Here is an 11,151-nt window from a genome sequence, read left to right on the forward strand (position 1 = left end):
CCACGTACGTGCCTCACTCAGAGCTCTGTATGGGACAGCCGAGCATTCAGTTCTTCACTTCAGTGTGTTTCTGCAGCTCCTGGCCTCGCTTGTCACAGCCTCTGCAGAGCTGCTGACTGCTGTTAGTCGCCTTTGCAGACTGACTGGAGCTCGAAGGCGAAAGCGTTGGCCAGCAGTCGCACAGCAAGTGCCTTCACACAAGTCAGGCTGCTGCTGAAGGAGCAGTCCTACTCTTCTCCAAGCTGCACAGCCCTTGTGCCAGCAGTAGCGTGTGTTTGTGTAGGCAGCAAGGGCAGGGAACTGATCTGGCTGGAAACAGTTGTTTGATCCTCCTCCCTTTATTGGGCTGGCTCTAATTTAGATCTGTTCTCTAGTTTTGCTCATTGTACAATGTGAGGCAAGAATAAGCGTTAGTGCAGAAGCAATATTTCTTCTTCCAGTGGTGACTCTAGCTCAGCATTGGGGGGTTTTGTGTGTCAGGAACCAAGAGGAGCAACACTGAAGCTGAGTGTGTTCCATAATTAGGAGGGAACAAAAGAAGCTGCTTTTCAGCTCAAAGCCCAGCACCACCCTTCCCATTTTGCTCTGTAATGACAGCAGAACCCACGCTTGGCTGCATGCCGGCATAGCGCTGTGTGACGAGGTGCCCTTGTGGTGTTTGTGTTGGGTTTTCATCAGCTGAGCTGCCAGAAACACACCCAAGAGCAGCTCCACGCCCCGGCCGCGTTGTGTGGCACGTGGGTGACCCTCCCTGCTGATGGTAGTGCTGTGGGACTGCGACAGCTCGGGTCTGCCCAGGCTTTGGGCCGGGGGAATACCCGCGAAATGTTGAGGGTTTTGGGAATACCCACGGAATGTTGAAGGTTTTGGGAATACCAGCAAAATGTTGAAGGTTTTTCTTCCTCTTTGCAGACAGCAGTGGCCCCTCCAGCACTGTCTCCAGTGCAGGCCCGTCCTCCCCAACCTCCGTGGACAACTGTGCTCGTTTCAGCTTCACTGAGAAACTTTCCGTCAGTCCCCCGAAAGGCGACGAGCAGCCGAGCAGCCAGTCCCCCGAGCAAGAAGCGGGGCAGCCTCCAGGCGGAGGGCTGGGTGCAGAGGTGGGCACGGCCGGGCTGGCGGTGGCAGAGCCACGTGCCCCCGAGACCCTGACCTGGAGTAAGGGCCCAGAGCCGGGCAGGGTCCTGGAGCTGTGCAAGAAGGAGCTGGCGGAGAAGGACCCTAACCCAGAGGAGAAGAGCGTGGTGGAGCTGGATGAAGAGGAATCAGCTGGGGAAATGTTAGAGCCAAGTAACACAGGGAACCCAGAGTGTGGCGCAGGGTCTGATACGAGGCTGGCTGGGGAGGGGGTGGCACCGGGTGAGGGGCGCCCGGGGGGAATGACTGGCCTGGATCAGGCGGGGCTGTCCGAGGAGATCTTGGCGCCCTGTGAAGAGGAGCTGCTGGGAGAGGGGTTGGACCCAGAGCACACGGGCAAGGAGCTGCTGGGGGATGGTGCTCGGCCAGGCCAGCTTCTCTCTGGTCACCTGTGCCAGGTGCAGCCACCGCCTCCTGAGGAAGGCGTGGAGGAGCTGCAGCCGCTGTGTCGGGAGGATCAGCAGAACTAGTGGCTCGCGGGCCAGCACACTGCACGTGCTTCTAGCCTGGAGGCAGCCCAGCTTCCTGCACAGCACCTCATGCAGCTGGCTGTCCGCAGCACAGAACAAGCCATGTCCCAAGGCCACAGGACTCTGGGGTGTGGGAGAGTCTGCTCGGCTCCTCCACAAGCCAGCTATCCGCCACTCGGCAAGAGGCAGTGCCCCATCTGCCTTGTTAAACGAACAAGAAATGCAGCCTTGGTGCTGGTGTGGCGCCTCCATGGAGCAGGGACATGGGGCTGCGTTTGTTCCCAAGGGCTGTATGGCTCGCCGGGACGGCAGTGGGAGGATTGGTACAGCCAAGGCATTTGGGGTGGTGAGTCCAAAGGGGACAGATGCTCCCTTGAGAAATTTTGGCCCGTGGCCTTCAGAGAAAGGCGTTCTGGGCCCAGACTAATTGGATCTGTCATGACCACCAACCTCCTCTCTGTTCCTTCCTTCTTCCTCTCCCAGTTCCCACCACTGGCCACCAAAACCAGGTCCAGAGAGTCCATGGCAGAAAGACTAGGAGGAGCAGAAAGCGTTCTGAGTGAGTGTGGGAAGGAGAGTAATGGAGGGGATCGGGTTCAAGACCGCTGCTTGCAAGAAAACGTCTCTTTGGCGTGGACTTGGACGTTTTCCCGCTGGGCTGGGGCAGGCAGGCAGGAGCCTGGGGGTCCAGCCTGAGAGGTGGGCAGGGAGGACACACACGGGTGTTTGTTTTTTTTCTAGTCCCCAAGGGTCAGGCAGGGTACAGCTCTGAAGTCTTGGTGACAGAAATTAAAAGAAACTGCTATTTGAACAAATCAGGATTATTAGAAACCAGTAAGGAGAAATCTTTATTATATATAAAATGAAAAGTATTTAATGCATATTTATGTAAAAGACTTGTGAGCACAAGCCTGAGGGCAAGATTGATACGGGTGGCCCTGCCGCACCGCGAGTGCAGGCCGGGGCTGTGCCTCCTGCGCCTCCTGTATTTATGGACAAGTCTGCGTGTTCGTCTGTAGCTAGGTTCTGTGTTTTTGTGAAGCTGTGCCCAAAGATTTCCACGCTGTGTTGTGATGATGTGTGTTCACAGTAAATCTATGCTGTGGGTCTGGTGTCTCTGTCTCTGATGCCGACGGGCGCAGCGGGGTGTGCACGTGCCAGAGCTTGCAGGTGCCCGGGACAGCGGCCCTGCCTGTGCCCCAGTGTCCTGAAGGAGGAACCATGGCAGAAGCCACAACCAAAGTGTGTGCGCAGGCACGGGGCTTTGCTCAGGAAGGCCAGATACCTCTATTTTTTTATTTTTTTTTTTTTTGCTTCCACAGAAGAACTGGTCATACTGGGCAAAAGGTCCTGGCTTCCCAGGTTCCAGGGTGGTTTGTGGTAGAGTGAAGATGCCAGGGTGACGTGTTTGGCTCCTTTCACTTGGTCCTCACCTTCTCGTCACTTCCCAGTGTGTTTTGGGTACGGTATCCTCCTCCTCATGCTGATAATCCCTGGCTGCCAGCGTGGGTACTTAAGAAAGGTCATGTTTACTTGCACTTGAGATGCAGCAGCCGTACAGCTGCCTGGAGCGCAGCGCTGTGCTGGGAGGAGGCCCCTTCTGCAGGGCTGCTCCGGTGCGGCTGTGCGCCGAGGTCTGGGAGAAGCTGGGAGAGGGGCCCGCTTCGTGCTTGCGTTGGTGTCGGGGACCTGGAGGAACAGGAAGGTCCCTCCGTTCCTGGAGGGAAGGCACTAGGTCCCGCTTGTGCCCCAGGCAATGCCCGCGCCCCAGTCCCGCCGTCGCAGGGTCGGTAGCGCGAGGCACCTGCCGCCAGCCCAGCAGCAGCATCGCTGCCACACACGGGGGCTGTGTCTGCTGCCGGGATTTGCCTGGTTTTGTCATGGAGCGGAGGCTGTGGCCCAGCTGGGCAGGGGGGTTGCCCTGCTGGACCCAGCATTGCCCACTGCCAGCTGTCATTGTGGAGAGGAGCACAAGCGATGGCCCAAGATTGTGGGGTGAGGGCCTGGTTCTCAGGTGCCCTTCATTTTAAAAGAGCTGCTTAATAGCTGCCCCTGTTGATAAGTTTGTGGTCTTTCATGATGCTCTAACGCTTCCAAATGAACACCTGCAGAGTGGGCTGTGAAATGTGAGCACTGACCATCTGCTCTTACGCAGTGCCTTTACCCTGTTTTTCTTGGCTTAGTGGCAGCAGTGGATAATGACAAAGCCCTTTCCGAAGAAGAGAAGGTGGTGTAGGGAAGTGCTGTGAGACACAAAGGAGGAAAAAAAAGGACAGTTGCACAATTTCTGGATACAATGGCAGGAGCCGATGTTTTTGCCTTAATCCTGCCCAAGCCTGTTCTGGCTCCTCAGATCTGTGCTGGTGTGGAAGCCGCTTGCAAATGCCTTTGGGCTGCATAAGCAGCAACAGGCACAAGCGGCTGCTGCGTGGCCCTGTGGCGGGCTGGGTGTAGCCACAAGCTTTGCCTGCAGTCGCTGGGATGGACTTGTCAGATCCCTGGCAGACGCAGCTAAGCAAAACTTTTTTCCCCGAATTGTTGTGACCGTGTGCAATGGGAAAGCCGTACAGAGAAACGGGTCGGGGTCGTGTGGCAGAAGAGGAGGGAACGCCAGCTGTCCGCACCGAGGAGCCGGTGTACAGCGATGCCTCGTGTAGACTGCAGTGTGACAGGTCCCCGTCACGGCACGTGCGAGCAAAGTCCTTGGAGAACCTGTCGGGCTGTACGGCGTATGCAGGCGCTGGGCATCGGCGTGGCAGGTCCGGGCAGCCCCAGCTGCTGAAAGGAGACCGACCTCGGCGTTGCTGCTGCTGCCTCGGAGGCATCTCTGGCGCAGCCGTTTGCAGACACTGAAAGAGCGGGTTAAGGGAGGGCGGTGGCAGCGCCGTGCTGGGACCTGGTTTTGCTGATCTGCTCTGGTTTCTCAGAGCCATGCCACTTCCCCACAGATTACTAACCCTTATCTCCCCGAGTCCTCTGCAGAAGTGATGGACCCGGGGGGTTTCTGTGTGAAAGGCCCGTTCCCCCCGCCCCTGTGCTCCAGGTCTGTTGGCTCCTGTGCCGCCCAGCTGATGCCTGCTCTGTTTGCTGGCCACAGGGGAGCAGCAGGCCCGGGAGCCTGAGGGATTGCCGCTTGCCTTGTTTTTGTTGAGAGAAGTCCGATTTGTCGCTGACCTGTAGTGCTGCCAAAGCCAAGGCTTGCCTTGGAGGTCTGGGCTGATCCAGTTCCTCCTTGCAGATACCTGCCCGTGGATCAGCCGTGATGCTTCTATCCAGGTCTCATGGGCACTTGAAAGCTCCCCAGACTCAGTGTACTCCTGCGCTTTGCTGGAGGAGCATTGCTGCCTCGGGACACAGCTACCTGGCTTACACCACTTCCCTGCACGCCGCCACGTGTGTGCTCTGCTGTGGTAACCTGATTTTGCCTCCCTTCTCCTGCAGAACAGCCTGTAGTAGGTGTGTTCACCACAGCCTGTGTGGTGTATCTCAACAGCTGGCCAGGGAGCTCTGCTCTGCAGGATGGTGCTGAGTAGGTCCTCAGACCCCCAGCACTGTACCCCTATGGGAAATGCACGCGTGGTCCCAGCCTCTCAGTCGGCAGGAGCACGGCCGTGTCTCTGTGCTTGCTTAGCTGCGAAGCAGCTGTGGAAATAGCTCCTGGTTTATGGTGGTGGTTTGCGGTTGCCCCCCCGCCAGCAGCAGCGCCGGGAGCTGCCCCGAGCTCTCGTCCCGTGCTGCTCAGGCTGCGGGACGCTCCGTGGCCGCGGTGGGGAGAGGCGTAGCCCTGCACCTGCTTGCCTTTTCCCTTGCGTTCCGCTGCGCCACGGTGTTACCTCCCGAGGGCGGCCGGGCAGGAGCGGAGCCGAGCGGGCAGCAGCCTCGCCTGGCAGCTCTCCCGCAGGGGCAGGGCAGAGGGCCGCTCTGCCGCCTCTCTGCCAAGTAGCTACGAGAGCCGAAATAACGGGACTTCTCCTTCGCAGCTCGGCAGAGGCGCGGCGGGGCCCACCGCCGCGCTGGGAGCGGGCACCACGTGCTGGCCAAGCCGCGCGCCAGGGCCCTGCTGGAAGTGCCACCGCCTGGCTGGGGGCAGCGGGCGCCCGGCCGAGCACCGGAGATGCTTCCAGCCCCGGGAGCGCCAGCAGAGCTGGTCGGAGCCGCCGTTCCCAAGAAGCGCAGGGACGGGCAGAGGGCCGCCCCGGAGAGCGGTTCAGGAGCCACGAAGAGCTGCAGCGTCAGCAGGACAGGCCGTGCTGGGCTCCATCCCGGGGCATCCAGGGCTGCGTCCCCACCAGGGCTCGAAATGTCATCTGGAGCAGAGGCAGCTGGCACGGTGCATCGCCCTGCTGGGGCCGGGGGGAGGGGTGGGTGTCCCGGGTGGGCTCACGGCCCCTGCAGTGCCTGTCCCTTCCCTGGGGCTGCAGGAAGGGGGGGAATTGGTGGTGGGGAAGCCGGGGCTCACCTGAAGCCATGGCTGGGAGGCAGCTGGCCGGTGCCGGAGGGACGGGATGGCAGCCGCGCCTGGGCCCCCTGCCTGTGTGGACTCACTCAAAGAACAGTTTGAAACCGTTGGAAGTGTTCTTGTTCGCAATTAATGTGGCTTTATTATTAATGTGTTGGGCTCCTCTCTTGACAGCAGTTAGTTACAGAGTGTTTCACATGGAAATGGGCAAAAGGACAGAATTCAAGGAACTAAATTTGAATAGAAACATGATGCTGAAGAAAAGAATCAGGGCTCTGGTCTTAAAACATTTAGCATAGAAGAAGCTAGGAGCACAAGTTGCCATTTCAATACAGTTAAGACGTTCACTTTTTTAATTATAGGTTTAAAATAGTATTTTGTACCTATTACATACAGGAAGATTACGCGTTGTTGCCCACATGCAGAAACAAGCAAAAGCAGAGTTTAACTGTTTCTCTCTATAGTGTTGTGTTACCTCTGGCTCCGGCTGGGTTCGGCTGGCTCCTGCAGGCTAAGCAGGGTCAGAATCTTTACAAATTGGCATTTTTACAAGTCTTTTTTGCCCATAGTTTTTAAGACGGGGGTGGTGGAGGGGAGGGAGGGGGCGAGGACGAGGGGAGGAAGACCAGGAGGGAGAGAAGCTGAAGGCAGAACAGACTGCCACAAAAGGCTTTAAAAAAAATAATAAATAAGTAAAACTGTGGAGCCTTGAGGACAGGGAAGCGAACTGGTGTGGGATAAAGCTGTCCAGGCAGCATTGCTGCGGAGTGCAGGAGCACAGCGCGTGGAGGGCAGGTGTTTGTCCTGGAACACGTGCCAACGGCCGCGCTCCTGCCTGGAGGACGCAGGCACCTTGCAAAGCTTCACTATTACTGCTGTTTAGTCGGAATTGCTTCAAGTTTAAAATTGAGAAAACATTCATGTGTGGGTCTATCTAAAGTTAGTGCATTAGCTTTTACACCTAGCCACGCTTAGGGATCCAGGGAGCCAGTCAATGAGGGTCACGTTTGTTCCTCTGTAGCATCTGGCATCCTGCGCCTGCGTGGCTGGCAGCCAGCCCCGTTGGCAGGCGAGCCAGGCTCTCCCCCAAGCACCGAAGGCAGCCCCCCCCCCCCCCAGCAGTGTCCAGGGGAAGCAGGAGCATGGTACTACCTGCAGTTGCTTGCCATAACCAACATTCATGGACGCTGACCCCATCGGGTTACAGAGAATGACATTTATTCTGGCAGACGCACCGTGATTCCATGGTTAAAATGCATACAGCACAGGGCAGGGATTTGCTAAATCCCCCGTAAGCTCACATGCTCCTAACAAGGGCTGTGTAAAAGGGCCGGCTGCTCCTAGGGGAGGGGCTGCGAGCCTCGGGCTTTGTCCTGCAGCTGCTGGGTGTTAGTCACAGCCTCGCAGGTGGCAAGCGGAGAGACCCCTTTCACTGCCAGCATGTTCTCTACCGTCTTTTTAGGTTGTTGTCATAATTTAAATTGCAGCATCTAAGTATTTGTACCGAGAAACCTCTCTACTGACACTAAGAGCACGTGGTGTCCATGTTAACATGTATAAATTAAACTACTAAGTCCACACAAAATGCAGCTCAACATCAAAAAATAAATATATAAATTAAATGCAAAATAAACCCTTTCCCTAGAAACTCCATTTTAGTCCTAGGAGCAGGTTTCTAAGCAGCATGTTCTTTATGTCAGCTGCCAGAAAACTAGCGCTGGGACTGGAGCGTCCCAGGCAAGCACAACGCAGGCTCCCAGGGTGCTTGTTAGGGAGTCGGACCTCGGCACGGGGCCAGGCGCAGCGGGTGACACAGCAGGTGGAAATACCCCCGAGCTGTATGTCAAGCCTTGCAGCATCGCTTTCCATCTCGCCTCGCCTTCCCCAGAGCACACCCTGCTGCCACTCCGTCTTACGGGAGGAGAAGAGCTAGCTTTGTGCTGAGACGCTCTGCAGCACTCTCAGTGCAGCGAAGGCTCTCGAGCGCTGCAGGCTCGGTGCAGCCGCGTGCTACCACCCCTGGAGCTGCTCTGCCGGCAGGACGGCCAGCCCCACGCCTGCAAAGGTGTTTGCGTGCCGAGGTGGCTCTGCGCGACAGTTCTGCAGCAATGGGGCACTCACGGCGTAGAGCTAAGCTTCTGCCGGGTGGCCAGAGTCACCCACCCTGGGCACTACCGCGGGGCTGTGGGCCGCACAGCGAGCACAGCGCGGGTCGGGCAGCACCCCGTCTGCGCTGGCCACCAGAGTCTGCCTGTCCCTGCCACGGCTGTGGGGGAACTAAGAGCAACTGCGCTTACTAAACTGCTTTCCCCGAGTGTTCTTGGGAGGGGGTTCTCTTCCGTCACACCACAGGTTCTATTCCCTGTGTCCTGGACACTTAGGGGGACAACAAAAAGCTTGAACACAGCTAAGAGGCTGGGCCCGCCGGCACACAGGCGGCGAGGAAACTGCTGCTGCCTGCAGAGCGGGCACACTCCAGGACGGCGTGCGGGCTCCTCTGCTGCCTCACCGCAGCCCTCCGGAAAGCCTTTGGTTATGAGGACAGGGAGGTTTCTCGTACATCTTAGGCCGACAGTGGCCAGGGTCGTTGCAGCCCTTCTGCGTCAGAGAGGGCTGTAATTGTGCGTTTGGACACTCCTGTGTGCCTGCTCAGGCAGCGGCCCCTCCGTGCCTCCTGCGGTCACGCTGCTCTTGCGCAGGAGTAGGTTGGCCGCTCTGTGTGCAAAGCTCAAGTTAGCAGGTTAGGAATGTGCTCTTTGTAGCAAAGAAGAACAGGCTGAACCCTCCCCTCCCATCGCTGCCCCACACAAACGTGTCCTTCAGCCCAGCTCCTTGAGCACTGCGAGCAGGTGTTGCAGGATGCCGCAACCAAACGCCTTGGACAGAAACCTGCAGAGCTGGCAGAGGGTGGTCCTGCCTAGCTGGAGTAAGGTCCCCTTGCTCAGACCACCACCTGTGTGTTCAGGATGGGAGATGGAAGAATGACCTTCGCTGTCATGATGCAGTTGGAGGGTTTCACCTTCCCTCATCTTCTAGGTGCATTTTCTTTGCAAATTAGTTTCCTTGTCTGCCCCCCCTGCCCCCCATGCACTGTCTACATGCAGCAGCAGCACTGCAGCCCTCAGCAGAAAGATGAGGTTCATGGTGCTACACGTTAAATGGCAAGGCAGCCAGGAAGAGAGTAGAACAAGCTCTCACAGCAGCAAGGCAGCCAAGATAGTCTACAGAAACTGTACAGGCAGCAGAATAAAGCAGGGAAAGTGAAAGTGCCCCTGGCCTGCAACTGCTCTTGCACAAACTCTTAGCTCAGTCCAGAATATTACAGAGCCCTGCACTTCTTTCTCATGGCATCCAGTGCTGAGCTAGATGGATACCCGATTGCCTGACAAATGGGAACCATGTAGAGGACTAAACCAGAGAAGAACTGGACTGTGATTAGATGGTGTCTCTGATGTTGCTTCGGTGATTGGAGAGTCAATGGATGAACGCAAAGTGTGGGAGATTTAGAATTCGATCTTACAGGCTGGAAAAGATTCATCCTGCATCACAACAGTGCTGCTGCTTGCCAGTACCATGATGTTTAGCTCCTGCTGTTTCTCATGGGTCTGTTGGTACCATTCTCGTGTCACCTCAGTATCATGTGTTGGGATCAATGTCACCTGGGAAAAGAAAGCAGCAGGGATGATTGTCTGAGAACAACTGCAGTGACAAACAATGCCCATAGGAGCTGAGGCTAAAATTTCCAATTAATTTTGGAACACTGTACCCTTGGTACTGCTTGTTCCATTTAATGTCTTTCAGATGTCAGGTCCTCTAAGGCAGAGCTAGTGCTTTATTTTATGCAGTGCCAGCACAATGGTGCTCTGAGCTGCCTGCAAACTGGCAGTACCAACACCGTAGTGATGAAAATGGCTGCGGTGCAGGGGACAGCATCGCTCTGTGGAGCTCCAGAGACAGCCTTAGAAAGATCCCTCAGTGTGAACGTGAACAATGCTGAGAGTGTCACTGTCAATGGCCCGACATTAGACTTTGTGTGCCTTTTCACCCAACGTGCAACTTGGGGACCTTGAAATCTGAGGCCGCTTCATCTGAAAGAACATTCACACTGTCCTGTACCTGTCTGCAGAAAGAGCGCCCACCTGGGATGTCCTGCAAACCTGACTAAGGAAGAGCTATGTGTAAGAACACTCTGGTTTAAAAGCACTAATAAAAAGTTGCTATCAGAAAGATCATCAGCAAGCAGGCATAGCAACACATGCCCCTGGGTGTGGGACACTGATGAAAATTCAGTCTGCGATGGTGCTTGTTTTCACGTGAGGATAGGCTTGTCCTGTAGCAGATAAGTAGGACTGTATGATCTCTGAATGCTTCCTCCCCTCAGAAGGATGTGAAAAGACAGAGCTGCTTCCACTCGCACTATTTTGGAGGCCTCCTCCTCCTCCTGGACACAAACTCTTCTAAGACTGCAGAGCAGGGCATGCCCAGTGCCATTTGCCTCCTCTTGGTGTGCTCCCTCTGGCTACGGTGTGATACACCTTCTCCCCAGCACCTGTGACACAAGCAGCATCACACACACTCCCGGGCATTTCCATGACCTACCTGCAGGTTCTCCCCCCACTGAGACTTCCCCTCCAGGAGCGCATCCAACACCGCACGGCTCGGTTCTCCGTTGGCTGCATCATTCCCACTCACAACATAATACGATGCTCGAACCCGCTTGAAGAACTCCGGATCTGTGTTCTTGCCGCTGCAGTGGTTGGGGATGTAAGCCAAGTCCACATAGACAGGTGGACCCATAGGCACAGGCAAACTGCTCTTAGGACTATTGGAAGCTTTGGAAAAAAGAGAAGAGAGGCTATCAAAACGCTTTTGGAAAGAACAAACACTCAAATTAACGCTGAAGGACTTGAATTCCAGAAAGGTTTTTCTCTGCAGCTGCAGCAACAAAGCGACCTGGGTGTATTTCTGGGCCAGTGCTGTCACAGCTCTGGGGAGGGAAAGGGAGTTCTGCCCTTCTTTGGGGAGGGACTGGAAGGCCTTAGGCTCGGAAGCTTTTCCTGGGGAAGGGAATCAAAAATCTCCATT

The 11,151-nt window shown here is 56.2% G+C and overlaps 2 protein-coding genes across 15 annotated transcripts in view; one reads left to right on the forward strand and one right to left on the reverse strand.

Annotated features, from left to right (window-relative positions):
* Positions 1-2,715, forward strand: part of PPIP5K1 (diphosphoinositol pentakisphosphate kinase 1) — a 48,668-nt gene extending 45,953 nt beyond the window's left edge. For 12 of the 13 annotated variants that reach the window (XM_055817717.1, XM_055817713.1, XM_055817699.1 and 9 more), the window contains one exon: positions 913-2,715. In XM_055817717.1, the coding sequence (XP_055673692.1) occupies positions 913-1,607 (695 nt within the window). In that variant the 3' untranslated portion in view covers positions 1,608-2,715. The remainder of the gene's footprint in view (positions 1-912) is intronic. The other variant, XM_055817775.1, reaches the window with a different exon arrangement.
* A 3,467-nt stretch (positions 2,716-6,182) lies between these two features.
* The window catches only part of MAP1A (microtubule associated protein 1A), a 66,763-nt gene continuing 61,794 nt past the window's right edge, over positions 6,183-11,151 (reverse strand). For both annotated transcript variants that reach the window (XM_055818309.1, XM_055818317.1), the window contains 2 exons: positions 10,666-10,898; positions 6,183-9,725 (listed from right to left, as the gene is read on the reverse strand). In XM_055818309.1, the coding sequence (XP_055674284.1) occupies positions 9,570-9,725; positions 10,666-10,898 (389 nt within the window). In that variant the 3' untranslated portion in view covers positions 6,183-9,569. The remainder of the gene's footprint in view (positions 9,726-10,665; positions 10,899-11,151) is intronic.

Source organism: Falco peregrinus, chromosome 1 (genome assembly GCF_023634155.1).
Source record: "Falco peregrinus isolate bFalPer1 chromosome 1, bFalPer1.pri, whole genome shotgun sequence".
NCBI classification, from domain to species: Eukaryota; Metazoa; Chordata; class Aves; order Falconiformes; family Falconidae; genus Falco; species Falco peregrinus.